This window comes from Bubalus bubalis, chromosome 1 (genome assembly GCF_019923935.1).
Source record: "Bubalus bubalis isolate 160015118507 breed Murrah chromosome 1, NDDB_SH_1, whole genome shotgun sequence".
Classification (NCBI taxonomy): Eukaryota; Metazoa; Chordata; class Mammalia; order Artiodactyla; family Bovidae; genus Bubalus; species Bubalus bubalis.
Genome location: NC_059157.1, coordinates 177,124,551 through 177,150,261, shown reverse-complemented (window position 1 = coordinate 177,150,261; position 25,711 = coordinate 177,124,551). Strand labels below are relative to the sequence as shown.

The window sequence follows — 25,711 nt, the reverse complement described above, 5'->3', positions numbered from 1 at the left end:
CCCTAAAGAATTAGCAAGGATCAGTATTATTCTTTTATTTTTGCTGTGCTGGGTCTTCATTGTGGCACACAGGCTTCTCTTGTTGCAGATCACCTGGGGCTCAGTAGTTGAGGCATGTGGGCTTAACTGCACACAGCATATGGGATTTTCATTCACTGACCAGGGATTAGACCCGCCTCTCCTGCATTCTTACTGGACCACCACGGAAGTGCCCCTCTTCAGACTCATTCTGTCGAACATTTATTTACTGTGTGATTTAGATGGAGGGGAAATGACATCCTTAAAGTAAAGACCTAATGATGAAAGTGTAACTAGTACATTGAGTTCAGAAATACATTTGAAAGCTAAAAACTGAGAAACAGATTAATAGAGACAGACATTAATGTAAAAGTCTAATTAGCTTTTTAAAAGGGATTGAAAAATTGCTGAGAATCTGTCCTGGCAGTGGTTTACATGAGTAAAAGACTTAGCAGGAGCTGCTGTGATAATGTATGTGCTAAAAAAACTCTCAACATGTTATATGATGGTATTGATTCAAATTTATGAGGTGCTCAGGTGAAGGGCTGCAGTGTGTGACATAGTCTATTCATTTTGGCTAGCTATACTTTAACAGTGGTTTTGAGAAACTCAGGTGCTTCCAAATACTGGCATAAGGTTTATCAAAGGATTTGGAAACCAGGTTACATAACGAATAGTTAATCGGTACAAAGATTTGCCTTAACTATCCTATAGGAGAGGACAACCATTTTATAAAGATGGAATATTCACAGTGCTTCACTAGATTCTTAAAAACTTTTGAGGAGTTAGTAGTACACTGTTTTGGTCAAGAAACGGTGCTATAGGAAGAAAGAAGTAAGACTAGTGGATTGGAGTGGAAGGGGAAGAGTGTGAGTGAGGGGAAGATTGAAAGCTATACTAATGCTTTTGGTTTTTTTAAACAAAGCTAATGATAATAATGACTACCTCAGAGTTATGCACGTCCTGAGTTCATAGACCTGAGTATTTCCCTCCCAACCCTGGCCACGTCCAGCTATTTCATGCTATAGTAAAAAAATAAAATAATAAAAATAGTAAAAAAATAAATAAATAAAATAATAAAAATAGTGAAAAAAAAAGTATAGTAAAAAAAATGCTTATTTTTGAAAAAATAAATTCCGGAAGCACTAGGAGGTAGGAAAATATCGATAGTAGTCACCATCGATTGAGTGCCTGCTGTGTGCTGTGTATACACTGTGCTGAGTGCTTTCCATATAAACTTGTAAAAATTCGTTACAAAATTTTTCTGAGGTAGGTAGTTACTATGCACCACATTTCACAAACAAGGAAACTAGAGTTTAAAGAAGATTAAATAACTTGACCAAGCTCTGATTAATCTGTAAGTAGCACCATTGAAATTTAAACTTAGGGTCTCTTGTTAAAGAGTTTTCCTAGTGTACACATTACATTTATGACTATAGCGTTAGAGTCAGATAAGTAATGGATTGGCAGGATTTGCTGCAAAAGGGTCTGATTAAAATTAGGATTGTGGTGAACCAGCTGAAGTTGAGAACAATTTAGAAAAGATCTGAAGGAGCCTGCTTGTTGCTGTGATGTAATGTGAAAGTCACTCAGTCGTGTCTGACTCTTTGCAACCCCATGGACTATACAGCCCATGGAATTCTCCAGGCCAAAATACTGGAGTGGGTAGCCTTTCCCTTCTCCAGGGGATCTTCCCAACCCAGGTCTCCCACATTGCAAGCAGATTATTTACCAGCTGAGCCACAAGGAAGCCCAAGAATACTGGAGTGGGTAGCCTATCCCTTCTCTTTAGCAGATCTACTTGACCCAGGAATCAAACCAGGGTCTCCTGCATTGCAGACGGATTGTTTACCAACTGAACTATCCAGGAAGCCCTGTGTTGTTGGAATGATCTAATTGTTGATTATAACATACTTGAGAAATTGAGATACTAATACTTTACATTTGTATAATTTTGTAAAGTGCATTTGCATCTACTCTCTTATTGATAAAACATGAGATTAGAAAGACTGTTTTTAAGCAGTGGAAACAAAAGAAACAAGCCCTTCCTAAAGATTTGTAAGCAGGGGAAAAAGCGAACCATCGATTTTGCATGCATTTGTATCATCCACATGATAAACAGGACTTTGTGTTGCACAGAAAACAGATATTCTAAGTTTGTATTTTCTGTGAACTGTTTCTGGCCTCTAAGATTAAAATAAGTTGTTTTGATTGTTTCCTACTTGGGATTTAATTGTTGGGTCTGTCTAGAAATTCTTCATTCTTTTTTTGGACAAGGTATAATTAGTCTTAGACCATTATCTTTTTCAGAATCAAAAAAATATTTTAGAACTAGTCTTCATTTTCAGATTTAAATTTTGCATTTGCTTATATCAATATTCAATTTAATCAATTTGATAAACCCATTGATCATCTTCCATCTGTACAGTTATAAACAGTATATAGGAAATGCAAAAGATCAGTGAGATAGTAAAATGATCCTCTCTGAAAGCTTATATTCTTGTAGATAGGGTTAAAAGATAAACACAGAAAATGCTAGCATACAAGTACCTCAGAAATACAGAATACTAAAATAAAAATATTTTTTAAAAAAGGAGAGCTTATATATCATGGGAATTGAGGATGGAGAATGAAGGATATTGAAAAACACAAAGCAGGAAGATAAAATAATAAAGTTGTTATTTGAAATGACACTTCTTGAATGGGTAGATTCTTTAAAAGGCAGAATTTTTAATAAGGTTTTGGGAAAAAAACTAGCAAACGAGGTAAACTAAGTCATGAATTAGATATTTCCACATTTTTATTAAACTTTAGTTTCAATGCAGGGCGTTACAGAAAGATGCTTTTATTTAACATTTACTCCTGTATACTGTGCTATTACATTGTTGTATTCAGTTCTCATAACACTCATGATAAGTGCTGTTTACAAGCTCCAAAAAGTGAAATAGCTTCCTCAAGATGGCATGGTTAATAAGACACATACCTGGGATGTGAACCCAAAGGCCTATAATGTTTCAAGGCCTCTACTGTTTGCTATAGTCTATAATATAAGCCTGGAAAGGAAGGTTTGAGGACAATCTGTAGAGGACTGTAGACTCTAGGCACAGTTGTTGTTGTTAAGTCACTAAGTCGTGTCCGACTCTTGTGATCCCATGGACTGTAGCCTGTCAGGCTCTTCTGTCCATGGGATTCTCCAGGCAAGAATACTGGAATGGGTTGCCATTTCCTTCTCCAGGGGATCTTCCCGACCCAGGAATTGAACCCGGGTTCTCCTGCATTACAGGCAGATGATTTGCCGACTGAGCTATGAGGGAAGCTCTAGGCACAGTATTTCTTGTAATTTATTAGGCAAAAGAGCCATTATTGGCTTTTGCGTAATCAGTTCAGTTTAGTCGCTCAGTTGTGTCTAACTCTTTGAGACCCCATGGACTGCAGCACGCCAGGCTTCCCTGTCTATCACCTACTCCTGGAGCTTGTTTAAACTCATGTCCATCAATTCGGCAATGCTGTCCAGCCCCCATCCATCTCATCCTCATTCCCTCCTCCTCCTGCCTTCAGTCTTGCCCAGCATCAGGATCTTTTCCAGTGAGTCAGTTTTTCGCATCAGGTGGCCAAGTATTGGAGCTTCAGCTTCAGCATCAGTCTTTCCAATGAATATTCAGGACTGATTTCTTTTAGGATTGACTGGTTTGATCTCCTTGCAGTCCAGAGGACTCTCAAGAGTCTTCGCTAGCACCACAGTTTGAAGGCATCAGTTCTTCAGTGCTTAGCCTTCTTTATAGTCCAACTCTCACATCCGTACATTACTACTGAAAAAACCATAGCTTTGACAAGACGGACCTTTGTTGGTAAAGTAATGTCTCTGCTTTTTAATATGCTGTCTAGGTGGGTCATAGCTTTTCTTCCGGGGAGCAGGCATCTTTTAATTTCATGGCTGCAGTCACCATTCATAGTGATTTTGGAGCCAAGAAAATAAAGTCTGTCACTGTTTCCATTGTTTCCCCATCTGTTTGCCATGAAGTGATGGGACTGGATGCCATGATCTTTGTTTTTTGAATGTTGAGTTTTAAGCCAGCTTTTTCACTCTTATGTTTCACTTTCAAGAGGTTCTTTAGTTCCTCTTCGCTTTTTGCCATAAAGGTGTTGTCATCTGCATATCTGAGGTTATTGATATTTCTCCCTGCAATATTGATTCCAGCTTGTGCTACAATAGGTCATGTAATTGTAGCTGTAATATAAAGTTAGACTGGATGATATTGGTGATGGGTTGAAGTCAGATAGACTGGATTAGTAAAAGAAAAAGGAAAAGAAAATTAGAGGGTAGTGACGGCTCAAGCACAACATGGGCCTGAACTAGAACATGAATAGTAGAAATGGAAAATTTTGGCAGAAAGGACATATGATGACTTTAAGAAATTGACGTGGGAATCTTTTAAGAAAGTAATTTTTATGATGTATAGTTCATGAAGGTAATCAACCATTTTTAAGTGTATAATTCAGTGTTATCTAGTTCATTAACAGTGTTGTGCAACCATCGCATCTAATTCCAGACTATTTTCATCACTCCAAAAGGAAACCCTATTCCCATTCAACAGTTGCTCCCATTACTCCTTCTCTTCAGCCCCTGGCAACCACCAATCAGCTTTCTGTCTATACAGAGTTACCTACTCTGGCTATGTTGTATAATATGTAATCATTATATGACATAACCAGAGTAGATAATATGGAATCATACAATATTAACCTTTTGTGTCTAGTTTCTTTCACTCAGCACACTGTTTTTGAGTAATTTTTATGATGTAAAGTTCATGAAGTTAATTAACCATTTTAAAGTGTAATATGTTGTAGCATGTATCACTGCTTCATCCCTTTTATCGCTGAAGAATATTGCCTTTAGGATGGACTGGTTGGATCTCCTTGCAGTCCAAGGGACTCTCAAGAGTCTTCTCTAACACCACAGTTCAGAAGCATCAATTCTTCGGCACTCAGCTTTCTTCACAGTCCAAATCTCACATCCATACATGACCACTGGAAAAACCATAGCCTTGACTAGACGGACCTTTGTTGGCAAAGTAATGTCTCTGCTTTTGAATATGCTATCTAGGTTGGTCATAACTTTCCTTCCAAGGAGTAAGTGTCTTTTAATTTCATGGCTTCAGTCACCATCTGCAGTGATTTTGGAGCCCAAATAAATAAAGTCTGACACTGTTTCCACTGTTTCCCCATCTATTTGCCGTGAAGTGATGGGACCAGATGCCATGATCTTAGTTTTCTGAATGTTGAGCTTTAAGCCAACTTTTTCAGTCTCCTCTTTCACTTTCATCAAGACCATCCTAAAGGACATCAGTCCTGGGTGTTCATTGGAAGGACTGATGCTGAAACTCCAATACTTTGGCCATCTCATGCAAAGAGTTGTCTCATTGGAAAAGACCCTGATGCTGGGAGGGATTGAGGGCAGGAGGAGAAGGGGATGACAGAGGATGAGATGGCTGGATGGCGTCACTGACTCGATGGACGTGAGTCTGAGTGAACTCCAGGAGTTGGTGATGGACAGGGAGGCGTGGCGTGCTGCGATTCACGGGGTCGCAAAGAGTCGGACATGACTAACCGACTGAACTGAACTGAATATTGCCTTATATGGGTATATACCACATTTTTGTGTATCCATCCATCTGTTGATGTACATTTGGGTGGTTTCTATGTTTTGATTATTGTGACTAGGAAGATGTGAACATTTGTACACAAGTATTTGTTTTAATTCCTGTTTTCGGTTCTTTTGAGTATATACCTATGAGTGGAATTATGGTACTTCTCTGTTTAACATTTGAGGAACCATCACCTGTTTCCCTTGGCATTTGTACCATTCTGCATTTTGACCAGTAGTATAAAAAGGGGTTCCAGTTTCTACATATCCTCATCAATACTTATTTTCCTTTTTTTTTTTGGTTTGGTTTAATTTGGTTTTATTATTCCAATCCCAAAGAAAGGCAGTGCCAAAGAATGCTCAAACTACCGCACAATTGCACTTATCTCACACGCTAGTAAAGTAACACTCAAAATTCTCCAAGCCAGGCTTCAGCAGTACGTGAACCATGAACTTCCAGATGTTCAAGCTGGTTTTAGAAAAGGCAGAGGAACCAGAGATCAAATTGCCAACATTCGCTGGATCATCAAAAAAGCAAGAGAGTTCCAGAAAAACATGTATTTCTGCTTTATTGACTATGCCAAAGCCTTTGACTGTGTGGATCACAATAAACTGTGGAAAATTCTGAAAGAGATGGGAATACCAGACCACCTGACCTGCCTCTTGAGAAACCTGTATGCCGGTCAGGAAGCAACAGAACTGGACATGGAACAACAGACTGGTTCCTAATAGGAAAAGGAGTATGTCAAGGCTGTATATTGTTACCCTGCTTATTTAACTTCTATGCAGAGTACATCATGAGAAACGCTGGGCTGGAAGAAGCACAAGCTGGAATCAAGATTGCTGGGAGAAATATTAATAACCTCAGATATGCAGATGACACCACCCTTATGGCAGAAAGAGAAGAGGAACTAAAAAGCCTCTTGATGAAAGTGAAAGTAGAGAGTGAAAAAGTTGGCTTAAAGCTCAACATTCAGAAGACAAAGATCATGGCATCTGGTCCCATCACTTCATGGCAAATAGATGGGGAAACAGTGGAAACAGTGTCAGACTTTATTTTTCTGGGCTCCAAAATCACTGCAGATGGTGACTGCAGCCATGAAATTAAAAGACGCTTACTCCTTGGAAGGAAAGTTATGACCAACCTAGATAGCATATTGAAAAGCAGAGACATTACTTTGCCAACAAAGGTCCGTTAAGTCAAGGCTAGGGTTTTTCCTGTGGTCATGTATGGATGTGAGAGTTGGACTGTGAAGAAGGCTGAGCGCCGAAGAATTGATGCTTTTGAAGTGTGGTGTTGGAGAAGACTCTTGAGAGTCCCTTGGACTGCAAGGAGATCCAACCAGTCCATTCTGAAGGAGATCAGCCCTGGGATTTCTTTGGAAGGAATGATGCTAAAGCTGAAACTCCAGTACTTTGGCCACCTCATGCGAAGAGTTGACTCATTGGAAAAGACTCTGATGCTGGGAGGGATTGGGGGCAGGAGGAGAAGGGGACGGCAGAGGATGAGGTGGCTGGATGGCGTCACTGATTCGATGGACGTGAGTCTGAGTGAACTCCGGGAGTTGGTGATGGACAGGGAGGCCTGGCGTGCTGTGATTCATGGGGTTGCAAAGAGTCGGACACGACTGAGTGACTGAACTGAACTGATAGCCATCCTAGTAAGATGTGAAATGGTATTTCATTGTTATTTTGATTGGCATTTCTGTAATGACTAATGATATTGAGCTTCTTTTCAAGTGCTTTTGAGGTATTTGTATACCTTTGGAGAATTACTTGAATTCAAGTCCGTTGTCCATTTTTGAGATAAGTATTTCTTTTTGTTGTTGGGTTTTGCAAGTGCATTAGATGTTCTGGATATAGATTCTTATCAGAATTATATTTGCAAGTATTCTTTTCTAATTATGTAGGTTGTCTTTTCATTTTCTTGATAGTGTCCTTTGCACAAATGGTTTTTTTTTTTTTAAATGAAGTATAGTTTATTATTATTATTTGGTGTCAAATCTGAGAATCTGTTGCTAAATCCAAGGTCAGAAAGACTTTTCCCTAAATTTTCTTCTGAGAGTTTTTAAGTTTTAACTCTTATTTGCATCATATCTATTTTGAGTTGATTCTTATATGTGGTATGAAGTAGGAATCCAGTTTCATTCTTTTGCATGTGGATATCCAGTTGTCTCAGCATCATTTGTTAAAGAGACTATTCTTTCCTGTATTAAAATGGTCTTGGCACCCTTCTCGTGGTCAGAGTTAAAAATCAATTGACCAAAGATGTATGGTTTTATTTCACTACTCTCAATTCTATTCCATTGGTCTATTTTTCATTCCTTTTGTGCCAGTACTACACTTTTTTGATTACTGTGCCTTTGTAGTAAATTTTGAAATTGGGAAATATGAATCTTCCAACTTTGTTTTCCATTTTTAAGATTTTCTTTTGGCTATTTGGGGTCTTTTACAATTCCATATGAATTTTAGAGTCAGCTTTTTCCATTTCTGAAAAAAAAGGGGGGTACTTTGATAAGGATTTCACTGAATCTGTGCATCACTTTGGATAGTATAGTCATCCCTTCGTATCTGCTAGGTTTTGGTTCCAGTATCCCCTGCAAATACCAAAACTTAAGGATAATCCTTGTACAAGCAGCGTAGTATTTGCATATACTCTGCACATACTCTCCCATATATGTTAAATCATCTCTAGGTTACTTGCAATACCTAATACAACGTAAATTCTATGTAAATAGTTGCTGATGATGGCATGTGCAAGTTTTCCTTTTTGGAACTTTCTAAAATTTTTTTCTCAGTTTTTTTTTTTTAAGATTTTTATGTTTTTTACCTCAGGCTGCTGCATCAATTAAATAATTTCAGCAGAAAACACCCTAATCCTGAGAATGCTCCAAGTCAGTTGAAAGCAAGGCAAGCCACTGTGCCAGTCCTTCAGGTGGCTGCCTGAGAGATTGAAACCCATAATTACAATTCTTTATGAGAAAGATTTGTATTACTCTCTCTGACAGGAGATAACTTAGGCAGACAACTTCGGAGAAGGCAATGGCAACCCACTCCAGTACTCTTGCCTAGAAAATCCCTTGGACAGAGGAGCCTGGTAGGCTGCAGTCCATCGGGTCGCCAAGAGTCAGACACGACTGAGTGACTTCACTCTCACGCATTGGAGAAGGAAATGGCAACCCACTCCAGTGTTCTTGCCTGGAGAATCCCAGGGACGGGGGAGCCTGGTGGGCTGCCGTCTATGGGGTCGCGCAGAGTCGGCCATGACTGAAGTGACTTAGCAGCAGCAGCAGACAACTTAAAATGCTACCATGCTCTCTTACTACACAGCAGCAGCTTCTTTCTTCATTAAGCCTTGCCCTAGTTATTTTAAGTTCCTTACTGGATTCTAGAGTTCCACAAAAGTTGATTTTGACTGTATTCATGAGCTCATTAATTACTCTTTTGGAAGGATGGAACCCTAGAGTTCCCTACAGTGCCAGAAATCCCTGATGTACAGATTTTTCATAATCATGATATATCATTAGCCAGAAGGAAGGAAATTAGGGGCGGGGGGAGTTAGTTGATTTATGGATATTAGAGAGATTATTTTCATTTGGACATGGTGGTTGTATTTGAGTTGCTCATGGTGCCTTCTGTAGATGACTAGTGACAGTTGGAATTGTAATGTGTAAATTCCAGCTTGGAGCTGCAAAGAGACCTTGGAATCTTCTCTTTGGAAGTTACAGAAAATGAAAGTGATTTCCTTGAAGTAGAGGCTAAGTCCAAGCATGGCATCTTGGGAAATACTTTGAACTAAGGAATCATTCACTTACTCTTTTAGCAGACATTCCGTTTGCTCCTGCTACTAGTATAGTTACTGCTAAGTGCTGGAGAGACAAGGTAGTAAAATCCAGTTTACTGCCCCAGGAAACTCACTGTTTTATTAAGATGGGACAAGTAAGCAAGTAAAAATGCAGTTTTTATAACAAGGTTTATAGGAGCCCAGACAGAGGAACACAAGAATATTTAAACAGATCAGTGGGGAAAACAACATACTCTCGGGGAAATTAAAGAAGGAGAAATTGTTGTAGAGAGTAATCTGTGATCTTGGTTGTGTATAGAGAGCTTGAAAAGACTGAGGACTCTAAAATGGTCTAATTTGCTGTGAAAAGATGACAGCTGTAAGTAATTAAGTAGTTTTGGTGGAGATGAAGGACCAGATTATAAGGAGTTAGGAGTGAGTGAGTGGCAAAAGAGTTGAAAGAAAAAGGGAAGACAACCTTTTAAGAATGATGTAGTTAAAAAACAATAGCAGAGTTGTGTAACTCTGTTCTGGAATAGAAGTGATCTAAGTGTTTTTCTAGACTTTGGGAGTGAGTGGGAGGAAAACAGATCTGGATGGCCAAGAGTCCCAAAAAGAGGCAGGAAAGATGGTATTAAGAGTCCAGAAGGATTAGAGGTTGGGAACTTGGCAGAAAAAAAAGAGTAAGGGTAATGAGAAATAATTTTTTTTTTTTTTAAACTTTACATAATTGTATTAGTTTTGCCAAATATCAAAATGAATCCTCCACAGGTATACATGTGTGCCCCACCCTGAACCCTCCTCCCTCCCCATACCATCCCTCTGGGTCGTCCCAGTGCACCAGCCCCAAGCATCCAGTATCGTGCATCGAACCTGGACTGGCAACTCATTTCATACATGATATTTTACATGTTTCAATGCCATTCTCCCAAATCTTCCCACCCTCTCCCTCTCCCACAGAGTCCATAAGACTGTTTTATACATCAGTGTCTCTTTTGCTGTCTCATACACAGGGTTATTGTTATCATCTTTCTAAATTCCATATATATGCGTTAGTATACTGTATTGGTGTTTTTCTTTCTGGCTTACTTCACTCTGTATAATAGGCTCCAGTTTCATCCACCTCATTAGAACTGATTCAAATGTATTCTTTTTAATGGCTGAGTAATACTCCATTGTGTATATGTACCACTGCTTTCTTATCCATTCATCTGCTGATGGACATCTAGGTTGCTTCCATGTCCTGGCTATTATAAACAGTGCTGCGATGAACATTGGGGTACACGTGTCTCTTTCCCTTCTGGTTTCCTCAGTGTGTATGCCCAGCAGTGGGATTGCTGGATCATAAGGCAGTTCTATTTCCGGTTTTTTAAGGAATCTCCACACTGTTCTCCATAGTGGCTGTCCTAGTTTGCATTCCCACCAACAGTGTAAGAGGGTTCCCTTTTCTCCACACCTTCTCCAGCATTTATTACTTGTAGACTTTTGGATTGCAGCCATTCTGACTGGTGTGAAATGGTACCTCATAGTGGTTTTGATTTGCATTTCTCTGATTATGAGAAAGCATTTTGAAATAGAAAGTATTTGAGAAATTTTACCTAAGGATGCCTTAGTTTTTTCAGTAAAAGGAGAACACAAACTCATATGCTAAAGTTGCTGTAGCATACATTTACGATGATAGTACCATTTGGTTATTTTTTTCATTCTTTTAACAAATATATATTAGGCATCTCCTGTTTGCTAAGGCATTGTGTGAGATCCTTGGGATTATATCCGTGAACAAAGTCAGCAAAAATCTCTGCTGTTTTGAAGCTTATTTATATGTGAATTGGGTGAAGACAGATAAGCAAGTAAATTGTATATTATTATAAAATGAGCATGAAGTAAATAGAGCAACCTGAGTCTTGGAAACTAAGAAAGCAAATGGGAGGATTATCCAGACATAACTAGAGTTTTATTTTGCATATTAAATTGTTATTTAAGTTACTATTTAATTTCTATACAGCTAGTTATAGACTCTTAGTTAATAAAGAAGAACTTGGGTTTGCTGGAGCCTTTATGTATTTAGATTGTAGATATGTAGGAAATAATTTAATACTTACATTTAAGAGACAGTTTATTAATTTTAGGGCAACTTTAGAATGATGCTATACAATTACTTCAGGGTCTTTAACATGAGAAAAGAGAATTTATGAGGGGGGTCAAAAGTAACAAACTTGAGTTATATAAAATAAATAAGTCATGAGAATGCAAATGCAAAGAAAGAAGAGTGACATGGAGAGGAGGAGGGAGGGTAAAAAATTTAGTTACTGAGTTGAAGATCCTTTTGTAATGAATGAATTGGTGTTTTTTGTTTTTCATTGTTTCATATTCTTATTACCCTTTTTTATTTAAACAGGCATTGGAAAAGTGAAAAGAAAACCTAGTGTGCCGGATTCTGCATCTCCTGCTGATGATAGCTTTGTTGACCCCGGGGAACGTCTCTATGACCTCAACATGCCTGCTTATGTAAAATTTAACTATATGGCAGAGAGAGAGGATGAATTATCATTGATAAAAGGGACGAAGGTGATCGTTATGGAGAAATGCAGTGATGGGTGGTGGCGGGGTAGCTACAATGGACAAGTTGGATGGTTCCCTTCAAACTATGTGACTGAGGAAGGCGACAGTCCTTTGGGTGATCATGTGGGTTCTTTGTCAGAGAAGTTAGCAGCAGTCGTCAATAACCTAAATACTGGGCAAGTGTTACATGTGGTTCAGGCTCTTTACCCATTCAGCTCGTCCAATGATGAAGAACTTAATTTTGAGAAAGGAGATATAATGGATGTTATTGAAAAACCTGAAAATGACCCCGAGTGGTGGAAATGCAGGAAGATCAATGGAATGGTTGGTCTGGTGCCAAAAAACTATGTTACCATTATGCAGAATAACCCATTAACATCAGGTTTGGAACCATCGCCTCCACAGTGTGATTACATTAGGCCTTCACTTACTGGAAAGTTTGCTGGCAATCCGTGGTATTATGGGAAAGTCACCAGGCACCAAGCAGAAATGGCATTAAATGAAAGAGGGCATGAAGGTGATTTCCTCATTCGTGATAGTGAATCTTCGGTAAGTTGGTTTTCAAAGGTAAATGGAAATAGAGCCCTGGATATTAAAAAAAATAAATGGAAGACCAGAGAGGTTTAGTGGCTTCCGTAAAATTAACCAGGTAGTATATTTGTTAACATGTGAAGTTTCTGAGTAAAGTCAATGTTCTTTCCAAGTATATTTATTTTTAGTAAAATATAGCCTTAAACAGGATTATTTGGCCTTGTCTAGTTCTGTTGGTTTTGCCTTCCTGAATCTGTTGCATTAAACTGAAAAATGGAGAAAATTAAACACTGACTTTTTCACTGAGAACAACGCAGTAGATTAAACTGGAAAAACATTTCTTAAATTGCACAATCGGTACACTGTCATCCTTATAATAAATGAAATCCCTGAATTTAGAAAAAAATCTATATTTGTTTCTATATAAATACTTGTTTGGAAGTTGGAATACACTTTTAGGCACCTCAAAAACCCATTTGAACATGCACCATATTTGGGAGGGCATTTACAATAATGATAAATTCTGTTCCCATAGTAGTGAAACAATAAAATTGTAAAACCATGAAAATTGAATAAGAAAATAGTTATGTGGGCTCTTTTGCATACTGTATAGGATTTTAGAATTTGATAATACTCATTTCCCTTAAAAATGACCTTTATTTTTCCTTGATAAAGGATATCACTACTTTTCCATGATTAGTATTAGCTTTGTGTGTATATATCATGTGTGTGTGTGTGTGTGTGTGTGTGTGTGCGTGCGCGCGTGCATGTGTGTAAGGGGTGGGGGAAGAGGGAGCAAGATTGAAATTAATTGAACCTCCTGCTCTGAAGTTCAGGAAATGGGGGTCTGTATGTAACCCCACCGGAAGAGCAGGTGGTTGATGATAGGGAAGAGTAATGGGATTTGTTTTCTGTTAGGTGCCTGACCTGGCCCTGGTTTCCAGGACAAGCAGTGGGCAGAAGGGCTAGGAAGGGAGTGACCCTGGAGTGGGTGGTAAATAACCATAAGATGTTTCCAGGAAACCCACTGTTTGAAACTTTGACAGTAACTGCATAAGAGGGTGATATAAACTGTTCAAAGAAGTGTTAGAATTAAAAAAAGAAAAAACCTAAGAAAGTAGCTTGATTGCAGAATACCTTGTATTTTCTTATAGGTAATTGAGCATAGATATTAGCCAAAATACACCATTATTTTTAGTAGTAGAAATTTTAAAGTAGAGATCTCAAATAAGCATATTTTGTTTGACTTGCGCAGTGTTCTTAATCATTTGACTTCATTGTCAGTATTTAAATATTGGGAGGTTTCGAATGAAAATTGAGACAGCCTTCCCTTTTAAAATTGGAAGGCCTGTCGGTGTTGAGCTGTGTTCCTACAGGGCGACAGCTGCAGCCCGGCGGCCCTGCGCAGCTGTCCCCCATATAGCCCCCGGCCCTTGTTTGTATTTCTTTCTTCCCCGGTACAGGCATTTTGATTTTATGACCTCTTAGAGTTTACATTAGTTCTCATTTTTGTGTCCTTCATCTTTGAGAATTCAGAGTATATATCAGCTATTCTGTAATAAGACAGCTACTGTTTGGTACTAATTGAAAAGGGGTGGATGTCTTGGATTTTCTGCTGTGTTTCTCCAGTAGTTTGAATGAAGAGAAGATCACGAATCAAATGTTAAACTAAAGGATTTGCTATGGTGTTAGGGAGATTTTGGTGTCTTAACTGGTTCAATATTGAATCCTGGCTCTTTTAACTAGATAGATGATCTTGGACAACTCAGCTTCTCTTCAGCCTTTATTTTTTCATCTGTAAAATGGGTTTGTTTTGAGGCATAAAGGAGATAATTCATGTAAATAATTTAGCCTTGTGCCTGGTGTTTAAAGTGCTCACATTTTAGCTGTTATTAGTTTCTATAAAAATGCTAATAGATGTCTTTCAAAATGTTTTTTTCTCTTCTAGCCAAATGATTTCTCAGTATCACTAAAAGCGCAAGGGAAAAACAAGCATTTTAAAGTACAACTAAAAGAGACTGTCTACTGCATTGGGCAGCGTAAATTCAGTACCATGGAAGAACTTGTAGAACATTACAAAAAGGCACCAATTTTTACAAGTGAACAAGGAGAAAAATTATATCTTATCAAGCATTTATCATGATACTGCTGACCGAAGTGAACTGCTGTACAGTTGTAATTCGTCATGTAATTGAAGACTGAGAAAACGTCAGTCCAGTTATGCTTGACTGGAAATTGCTGTTTCTAACTCTATACGAGAATTGACTATAATACATAAAATATTTTTATTATAATTCAGCCCATATATATATATACTACATACAGCAAGTATCTGCATAGAGCAGTTCCTTATCCTTGGTCTGGTTTATTGTTTTCTTTGCTCTTCTCTTGCTTCTAATATTAAGGTTTTATATTTTGAAAAAATGATGCAAATCAAAAGTCTTTATATGAAAGAATGTCTTTATCGTCTTTCCTTTGTTTTCTTGTAAGGGCACCACCTTAGTTACTTCTGCAGTGGTTTCTATTCATGTAAAATTATTATATCTATTATATCAACATATACCATATGCTAAAATAAATTTCTTGGAGAGTTAATCTTTTCTGTGACTAAATAGCAATAATAAATGGAAAATTAGACATTATTTTCAGCTATTATATTTGTCACAAACCATTGTAAATACCAAATATGTTGTGTCTGTCATTTTTCAGAATTCATTTGTTTTCAGTTTAAAGCAAACCATATGGGACATAGGTTAGAAAATATATATCTTGTACAATTTAAATTTACAGCTGTTGGAAGCAAAAATCTCCAAATTCCTATGAATTTTTTCCCCCCACTTCTCTCTCATCTGGTTATTCAAGAGAAAAAAGCATTCTCAAGATGTTTAGCTTTTAACAGTAAATGGATGCTCCAGTGTTACTTTTTTCCCTTAGTGTTACTTTACCAAAGCGTCTAGTTTTTGAGTATGTTATATCTTGTCACTGTGAAAAAAAGCTGTGGCCAAATTTTGAAGAAGTAGGTGACAATGAGATACTTGGTTCTCTCCCTACCACCCCTCCCCCCAAAAAAATCAGTAATAATCAGGCAAAGTAGTTGTAGTATTTTTATTTTCTTCATTCAGCTTTGAATTTTATTGACCAGGACACTAAAATCGATATGTATTTGAGAAAAAGATGTGATGTGCTAATGCTTTGAGAAAATTTAAGACACAAAATTACTGATTCTAAAATCGAAGTTGTCTAATTCATGAATTTCTTGATTTTGGTGGTTTTAGATTTATTTTGTTTTTTAATTCTCTAAATCTTCAAATCATTTAAAGACTTACATTGCCACTGGGTGGCAGCCCTGACTTCTCCCTCTACGCAACAGGAGTTAGCAAATACAAACATTTTATTACAGTTTTTAAAATCTTTATTACATCTGCTTTTAAAGCCTTTTAGTTTGTATTTCATTATCTTTCTCAGCCCCACTTTATTTATTAAGATAATTATGAGTAGGCAAGTTTAATGGAAACAAAAGTCACATGCTTACCTTTTTTGGCTGTAAAATCACTTGAATATAAATTGAGGAAAATAGTTTTAAAGTAGTTGTAAAATGACTTTTTAATTTTAAACAAACATTTGATGATGCTTGCTTTTTATTCTCTACCTCTTTGTGGATTCCCCTCCATCCAGTCTTCCTTACTTAAAAAATGGATGTTTATTTAAAAAAAGAAAGGACGTAGATGGGTTCAATTACTACTTTGTATCACAGACGTGAGCTATTTATAGCAAACCCTGCTGAGCTGATGTCAAGCATTTTGAGAAAGTAGGAATGGAGCAGCACTGGAAACAGAATGCATATTTCTGTGCTATAATTAGATTTATAATAACTAGAGAATTCGTAGGAGATCATGTGTGCCAATAATAGCTATTGTGTGCTCTTACTATATGATGGAAACCTCACTGGGAACTACTTAACTTTGTAGTTCAACATTTTATCAATTTTTTTAAAGTCTTAAAACCAATGTTTACATCAATGACTTTTTTTTTTAATTATGAATTTTCTTAAGAACTGGAACCATTTTTAAAAACATCTACATAGCTAGCTAGTAGCAGGACTTGTATTAGAAACTGCTTTTCCTCATTCCTAGCCTGTACACTTGCCTTGTGACACATTGGCCTCATTGTGCCTGTTTTTAGACTAGGAGGAAAGTCCTGGAAAGAGCAATATTACAGAAATTTTCTTTCATCTGTGAGGAGATGCTTAGCTTTCAATTTAAATATTCATAACACACGTAACTGCCCCACAGCCCACTTCTACAAATAACTTCAAATTCTTGGAAGAAGGATTTTGAACTTTACATAAGCTCAGTGACAGAAAGCTATTGCTGCTGTATCTGTTATTTAGTCAGAAGTCCTTAAGTTCAGCTGAATACATATTCACACATATTACACGCCTTTGACTATACACAGTAACACCTGGCACTTTTAAAGATGGTGTGTCACAGATAAAGCACTTAACAAAATCAGAAGGCTTTAGTGCAATCCATTGTAATTGCTGTAAGAATAGAATGCCTAGCTTTGGTTGGTGCAATGATGTCTTCATGGATATGTGGATAGAGTAATGAACCATAAGTTGTCTCCAGCTTTAATGCTTTAATTTTGTCATCTAATCTAGAGATTGCAAGAAAGCAGGGCCACTACCATCTGTGTAGATACATTTGTGAGAATTGCAAAAAGGCACGTCTTCCCCTAGCAAGACAGACACTTTTTTTGCTGTTAATAAGTCCAAAACTCACCATCACCACCCTTCCCCCATCTTGCAAGATAACCCATTTCAGGATACAACCAAACAGGAATACAGTTCAACCTGCAATGCTTAAAAAAATAATTGTTAACATTTTTTAATGGGGTGGGGAGGGGTTTACATAAACAGAGTTTTGGTTTCCCCTGAAAAATGAGAAGCTGGTAACACTGGACTTGAATTCTCACAAGGCATTGGATAGTATGGATGCACCCCATATTTTTACCAATACATTAAAGATTAACAGCGTAAAACAGTGTTTCCCAACCTTTATCCTGCTAGTTCAAATCTCAAAATGCAGTTACTCCCTGTTTTTCCTGTAACTTGGAGTTTTTGGTTTGGAATCTGGAAACTTAACATTTTGCAGAAACATTTCAGTTGCGATGTCCAAATTAATAAATTAGAAATAAATATTACAGCATGCTTTAACTTTTCCACTTTAGTATTTTGCTAGAAGAAAAGGAGATCCTTTGTAGTCTTATCTAGATTCTTTAAGTGTTTTTGAATGGTTTCACAATTGAAGTCACTTCTAACATAAAGCAAATTTGATACAGCACAAATGACATCCTCATTTTATGTTTTGAACAGCATCCAATGGACTTGTTGAAAATGCCATATTACTGCTGCTTGGGAAAATCAGTGTTTTTTTCTATTGCAAGGCAAGGTAGGAAAGCTCCTTCTGAAAAACTGGTTCTGTTGGCTTTTAACAAGTTTATATGACTTAATTCTCATCTTCTAAACTCTTAACAGACCAGCACACACTGCATACTCCACACCCTAGTTTCTTGCTATTAAATGACCTAAAACCAATGACCAAAGAACTGAAATACCTTTTTATTGTTTACTGTGAGGGGTTCTTTTGATTTGGAAGTACTAATAAATATAGTTTGCTGAGACTTTAACGAGAACATAAATTGGGCTTAGTGAGGTTTTGAAGAGCAAGAGCAAGATTTCGTTATCACTGGCCATGTTCACAGAGATAAACCCGCATGTCTTTTAGAGTATGTATGTTGGTTTGAGCACTTATATTATCTCAGATACTTCAGAATTGGCCTAATGCCTACAAAGGATTCACACAAACATTTAGTTTACCTAGCAGATTTTTTAAACATTTCCTCTCAAGTTACTTTTTAAGCTGCTTTTAAATCTCCAGGGAAAGCTGGTCTCAGTATTTTGAAATAATGTTGCAAATTTTATTTGTAGTTACAGAAGACAAAAAGGACTCAATTTCCCCTCTCCCATGTATTACTGTGACTTTTGAACAGGAAAACAAACTTACAAGTAGACAAGAATAGACATCTAAAGTAGTTTAGATACTGCTTTAAATAGATCTCTGGACTCAGAAAATATATTAAACTCTGTAGAACATTTGAAGATAGCTTTTGGGAAATTATGGAGACAGGTATATTCCAGAATGAGACTACAGAGTCTGTTAAATACTGGAATGGTTATAATTGATGTTTTTTGAGCATCTGTAGAAGAAATGAGTGATCCCTGAATAAATGTCTTTTCTTGGAACAAGTAATGCAAACATACTTTCACTTGTTTTGATACGTTTTAGACTATAGGTAAGGGGGATGGTGTAGAAGACAATTTCATCAGGGCATATGCTAATCACTTGGTGTCAAGATGAGAAAAATACTTTTTGGGCAGTTAATATCTATCTGTATAGTTTTGTGTCTGCTTAGGTTTTGGAGGTACTTATCCATCAACCAACCATCCAGCCACCTCACCTTAAATAATTTTGCGTAGGTACCAGACCATTCTAACCTAGCAATATGAGTGTGAAGAGAAGGGACACATTTGTCCAAAGCTGTACATTTCTCATAATGTAAAGCCTAATGGAGAAGTTCTATGAAGAAAAACAGAGCAAGAAGAGAGTGGGGTGTTAATTTATGCAGGATGGTCAAAGGAGATCTCGTAAGATTGACCTTGAGTGTACTGTGTGCTTCACTTAATCTCTGGTGACTAGCTTTAAACCAGTGAATGAGTGAAAATACAGCAGTCAAAATCATTTGAAAAATTATGTTACGATCTTGCACTGTTACAGAGCATTGTTTCTGGTTTTCAAATTGTAAAATTGGAATAAAAATATTTGTGTCATTTAGACATGGAACTTCTAACTGCAAAGTTCTGTTTTGAATAAGGCCTGATTCTCCATCTTTAGTTGTTGGGGAGTGTCACATAGAAAAGAATCAGTTATAACTACAGGAAGGAGGACAGTTTGTTGACAGACCTGAAGGTTTTAATTCATACCCGAAGGAAAGAATTGAGGTTAACATTCCTGATGTTCTGCACTGTGGCCAGACAATAAATCAGGCAGGAAATTGAAAAAGTAAAGTATGTTCACAGGAGGTTGAAAAGGGACTGTAAGAATCCTGAAAACGAGAGCTGGAAAGTGTGTCAAAGTTACATCTGGAGCAGACTCAGTGGAAGCAGGAGTAAAAAAATCTAAGACAAGGCAAATTCTACTGTTTAAATACCCACTGTGTTACTTGCAGAAGAAAAATAATTGAGATGGGGTTACAATGAAATGTCAGATGTGCTGAAACACAGGACATAGACATATTCCTTTGGTTAAAGGGAAGAGGACTATTTTGTGCTAAGTAGAGCAGGGAAGCATTACTGCAGTTAATTGACCTCATGGTCTGTGCCAGAGCACCAGGACCTACCCTGAGTTTGCACAACCTTAAGAGTTATTGCCTCAAATTTTGTGCCCTGGTGCCTCCCTTGCTTCAGTTTAATCCCAGCACTTATGGGGCTCAGAGGGCTTAGGAGTTTCTTCCTTGAGCATCAATTCCCTTTTCCCTCCCAACTCTTGCCTTTCCATAAAAAAAACTATCTCCTTGCTTTTCCTTCAATAATCATTCAAGTGGCAAATAGTGTAATAGGAAAACGAATTCCTATTTGTAGACTGTACTTGGGAAATAGCTTTGTTCTTGCAGTGCTTCATCTTCAGACATAGATGACTGATCATCTTCAGCTCTGGAATGCTGTGGGAATTAATCTGAGAAGTCCTGGCAGCAGGTTAGAGGATAGTTTGGTTTTGGCAGGTTGTATAGACCAACCAACCAACTAATAGATCACAACCAACTGATGCGAAGGTATAGAGAGGGAAGTTCCTCAAAGAAGAAAAAGGCATGGTCAGAGTCAGGCATGTCCAGGCAAGGGTAGCGGCCAGCAGGTGAGGCGCAGCCCTCCAGAAATTCTCAACCAGTGGCATGGCCCATGCAGAGGTTGATGGTCTGAGCTCCTCGTTGATTCAAGGGCCAGTCCTGAGATGAACTGTCATTCAAAAGCATTGGTAGCATTCAAAAAGGTAGCATTACCCTTCAGCATGCCCCAGAAGTCTGCTGAGCAGAGTTCAGAGTCCTTGCAGTGGACTGTGAAGGACTGGCAGGCAGTACTGCCTTGTCAACAGCAGTGGTGGGCAGGGGATCTTGACAGGGACTCATGTCCAGACTGAGCTAAATATCTTAAGATCTCAAAGTCTGGTGGACAACTCTCCTTACCGTACAGCATAACTAAATGAGGCTTGTTCTTTCTCCCATTTTCTGTTTACTTACCTTTTCATCCTCAGTCTGTTTTCCTTTGATTTTTCCATCCTTGAGCCTTGGCCATGCCATCCTCTCAGTTGGAATGCTTAACTGCAAATGTGTATCTCCTATCCAAATCTTAAGTGGGTACATCCTTGAAATGCCATATTAAGGACTGTCTGTTCTCTCAAGCCCTTGCTAATCTAGATCATTCACTGTTTTATGTCCCTCGTACACATTTCGAGCCCTCTTTTGGTGCTAATTGGGAGGCAGTAAGGTGAGTGAAAAGAACTTGGAGTTAGGCAGATCTCTGTCAAAATTCCCGTCTCTGTCTAGCTCTGGGGGTCTCCAGTAAATTTTCAGGGGTGTCCTCATCTGAAAAGTAGGGAATCAAATCTTAACTTGAAAGACTTAAATCGTATATATACTATATCTATAATGTGGGGATCAAGGAGACGGTGCAGCAAGTGTTCTTGACCATTATGTTTTTAAAAAACACAGCTAATGCTTATTGCGTACTTAACTTTGCCAGATCCTGTCCTGAATGTGCTGTCTCATATAATCCTCACAACAGCCCTATGAATTAGGTACTATTACAATTTTTTTCCAGTTTGCAGAGGAGGACATTAAAACAGATTGCTTAAAAGAGCTAGCTAAAAAAACACAACTAGTAAATGGCGAAGCCCAAACACCAAACCAGACAGTCTGGCTCCAGAACCCATGCTTTTGATGACCCTCTTAATAGGTGTCGCCAACTGGAAGCCTTTTTTGCTGATCCAGGGTCCAAACTGAAAGATGGGCAGCCTACAAAGGTCCAGCCAGTAAGAGCAAATAATCCCTAATGTATTTATTGTTAATACAACAAATGGTTAATAAACCATTTGTGAAGACCTATTGTGTTCCTGCCAGTGTGCTAATGTGCTTTGTCTGCGTTCTTTAATTCCCACAACTATTATGCAAGACATCGTTGTTTTATAAAAATGAGGCTCATGGAGTTGCTATCTTCCCCTTCACATCAAGAGATCACTACTTTTTCCAACGCACTCCTCAGCCTACAACGATCTAACTTCTGATCCAAGTTCTCCACTGGAACTCCTCTTACTGGGATTACAAATGACCTTCTAAGTGACATAAATCTTGGAGACATTTTTCGATGATCAAGTGACTTTCTTCTGCACTCCCACTTGGTGAGCACCCCTTCCCTCATTGTTTCCAGGACCATAGTCTGTTCCAGAACCACCTTTCTGACCTGTTTATTTCCCCGTATCTTTCTATGCCATTTTTCGTTGGTCAGTTCATTCTTAAATGCTGATCAAGAGCATATCCACCCACCTCCTTAATCTGCATACCCTCCCTGAATGTTCTCACCACTTCTAGTCTCAGCTACCCCTGAAATGCTGAAGGTAGGGGAAATGGTGCCATACTCTGACACTCATAAACTGAGACAAAGATCGTTTACATTTGGATCGTTGACATCCCCCAGTCCTTAGGAGCACCTCAAGTTCAAGTGTATCAAACTGAACACATGCACACTTTTTCTGTACCATCCCCAACACTGACTACCTTGCTGCCACCCCACCCTCCTTAACGTTTAGGTTAAGCTGCTGTCACCACCTAGTTACCCAAGCCTAGGACCTGAAAATCATGTTTGCCGCCACCGCCTCCAATCCACTCCATGTCTAGGAGCTGTCAATTCTACCTCCAAGTTTTGAATCTGTTCGCTTCTCTCTCGAGACATGGGAAAACCTAGAGGAAGCCAGCATCTCTCACCTGACTGACCAAAGTATCTCCCTCCTCACCTACCAGCCTCCAGTCTGGCCGCTTCCACTGTTTTTTCCACCCTAGTCATAAACTTTCTCAAACTCAAATACAGAGGATGATGTGATCAGATTGGAGCCCCTTTAACTCTCATTGCCTCAGGATAAACTCTGCTCCTCGACAAGGCATTCAAAGCTCTCTCAAATTCTGTTTTTGTCTGCCTTTGAGCCCCATTTCTTGCTACTCCAACCTGGTTCTCTAGTTGCACCAGGCTTCTTGTGGTTTCCTAAACACACTGTAGCTGGCTGATTTTTTTTTAGCATTTAATACTCAGCCCTAAAGTCACCTCCTCCAGGAAGTCTTCTCTGATCCCCTAGGCTGGGTTAGGTGTTTCTGTTTAATGCTCCTATATTCCTTTGGTGACATTTCTGTCACTTCATTTCCAATATTGATTTGTGATTATTCTCATGTCCATTTTATCCACTAGTTGGGAAGTTTGTGGTTGAGGTCAGGAACTATTAATTTCCAGTATCTAGCATATATAAGCCCTTAGTGAATGGCAGTTGAATGAATAAATAACTTTCCTAAGGTTATATTGCAAATAATTTCTGACATTGTAACTAAAATGTTGCACTCTAAAATTCACGTTCTTTTTACTAATGCATTTGCACATGTAGAGTGTTTAGAGACTTTAAAAGCTGACGTTTTAAGGGGCCAAACCTTATAAGATTTCCTTCCAATTAAAAAAAAAAATTCAATAATACATTCACATGGTTCAGTAATCAAACAATATAAAAAGATACATAGCACCCACAAGAGTTGAAAGCAGAGTCTCAAGATATTTGTACGTCTGTTCAGAGCGGCATTATATTCACAGTAACTAAGATGTGGAAGCAACTCAAGTGTCAATGAATGGATAAGCGTAATGTGGTATATGGAACATAATTCAGCCTTAAAAAGGAAGAGATTCTATAATAAGCTACAAAATGGGTGAATCTTGAAGATGTTATACTGTTGTTTGAAATAAGCAAGTCACAGACAAGTATTGCGGGATTCCACTTACACAAGGTACTTGGAGTAGTCAAAATCGTGAAGACAGGAAATATAATGGTGATTTCCAGGGGGAGGGGGGGAAAGGGGAGTTACTGTTAAATAAGTATAGAGTTTCAGTTTTACAAGATGAAAAGAATTATGGGGACAGATGGTGGTAATGGTTGTATAACAATTTGGATGTATTTAATACCACTGACTGTATATGGAAAAATGGTTAAGATGGTAAATTTTATGTGTATTTTACCACAATAAAAACAGTTTTTAAAATTCCCCAAACAAGTTACTGGAAAGAGTCTGGTTCCCATTTTTCTCCTCCATCTTCCCAATTCCTACTCCCTTTGCCCCCAGATAAACAGCCTTGGTAGTTTCTCTATCTCCTTCCAGGTTTTCTTTTTGCAAATGCAAACAAATATGAAGCTATATATTCATCTCCTGACTTTCAAAAAGATACTAAAAAAATTTTTTTTAAACATCTCTGCTTCTGAAGTGGAGATGTAGCAAAAAAGTACCCACCTCCAATGAACTCACAAGAGGGAGCCTTGTGAAAGAGAACAGCTATTTGATGAGAGGGTCAGATAATCTTGCCTGCTACTGCCTAGGAGACCTCTAGAGGTCTATCCAGGGTCCCCCAGGTTAGAGCCTGTGATCCAGGCAGATTTTTTATTTTTTTTAAAAAGATAACAGTAATAATAACTTTATTTACACGCAGGATCTTAGTTCCCCGACTAGGGATCGAATCTGTGCCCCCTGCAGTGGAAGCACAGAGTCCTAACCACTGGACACCAGGGAATTCCCCCCACCACGCTTAAGCTTCCCAGGTACCTTTTCTCTGGAACTCTCCTAGGCCACTCCCACTTGACGCAATATCTAGGTTTAGGCAGAAAGGAGGGTGCTGCACAGCCCGCCTCTTCGGAGCTGTCCGGGCTGGTTCCTCTTTCCAGAACAATTCAGGCTTTACAGCAACTCAGACTCAGCTCCAACATCTGTTTCCCGAAGCAAGGATGGCTGAGATGGAAAGCATACTTCATTCTGGAAGGAAACAGCATTCCAGGTCAAGCTGAGTCTGCCAAACACCGACCCTCAAAATGGTTCTAGAAGAAATCAAGACAAGTCTTATCATGTGGTTTTCCTACGCCTTGATTCCTTGTTTGTTTGTGGGTAAGTATTAATTAGAATACTGCCAATAGGCTGGGATTCAACTATAGGTTAAGAAACTGAAAAATGCTTTCCCGGGGGGGTTGTAATATATGTATAGATCACCTTATGTCTGTTTTTAAAAAGGTTTTTCACTCCCTAATCCTCCATCCCCACAAAGAAAAGGCCTGCATTCTATTAAGAAACTTCTCTTAAATTCCTCAGAGCAATCTAGAAAGATAAAGCATCAGAACAAATAGTTTGAAGGTGAGCAGAGATCCACATGCATTTTATTATTCATTTCATTTTTAAAAGCCACAAAACAGTATTATTTCAGTCTCTCTGTTTGTGCCTCAGAGATGTTCTCTGTAAGGAGAGGCTTAAGTAAAATAAAGATTCTAACAAAACACAGGCGAATAAGAAGACATGCTTTGCAACCTTAATATTGGGTCTAAGACTTATGAAAATTGGATTCCTCTCCTGGTCAGGTACTCTGTAACATTTTTAAAAGTATTTGGTTTGGAGCATTTTGCCTGCCAGTTAAGATTACATAATTTTCTCTGCTCCATTTCTGGCTGCTTGCACCTACATGTTTTATTGTTATGAAATCTCAGCTTTTTTGCTTTTGATGTTTCTTCCTGTCAGCATTTAAGAGAAATTTCTAATTTGAATACATCAAGGTACTAGACACTTTGCATTGTTGATGGATGTATTGAATACTTTCTTTTTCATACTTTCTTTTCTTTTTTTGGGGTAACATTGAGAACTAATCATCCAGTGAGTTTAAATCAGGCAACAAATCAGTGCCAAGGTGATTAGCAGATGTTTGGAGCTGACTTAAACATCAAATTTATGCCTGTGTAGCTCACAGCCCTTCACAGCTCTGTGTCTCAGCATGTGATATG

The 25,711-nt window shown here is 38.2% G+C and overlaps 2 protein-coding genes across 8 annotated transcripts in view; both read left to right on the top strand.

Moving 5' to 3' along the window:
* The window catches only part of NCK1 (NCK adaptor protein 1), a 77,341-nt gene extending 62,160 nt beyond the window's left edge, over window positions 1-15,181 (top strand). For all 7 annotated transcript variants that reach the window (XM_025291283.3, XM_025291308.3, XM_006070624.4 and 4 more), the window contains 2 exons: window positions 11,845-12,557; window positions 14,488-15,181. In XM_025291283.3, the coding sequence (XP_025147068.1) occupies window positions 11,845-12,557; window positions 14,488-14,682 (908 nt within the window). In that variant the 3' untranslated portion in view covers window positions 14,683-15,181. The remainder of the gene's footprint in view (window positions 1-11,844; window positions 12,558-14,487) is intronic.
* Window positions 15,182-15,319: 138 nt separating this feature from the next.
* Window positions 15,320-25,711, top strand: part of IL20RB (interleukin 20 receptor subunit beta) — a 56,697-nt gene continuing 46,305 nt past the window's right edge. The window contains exon 1 of the mRNA XM_006070623.4: window positions 15,320-24,830. Within this exon, the coding sequence (XP_006070685.3) occupies window positions 24,758-24,830 (73 nt within the window). The 5' untranslated portion in view covers window positions 15,320-24,757. The remainder of the gene's footprint in view (window positions 24,831-25,711) is intronic.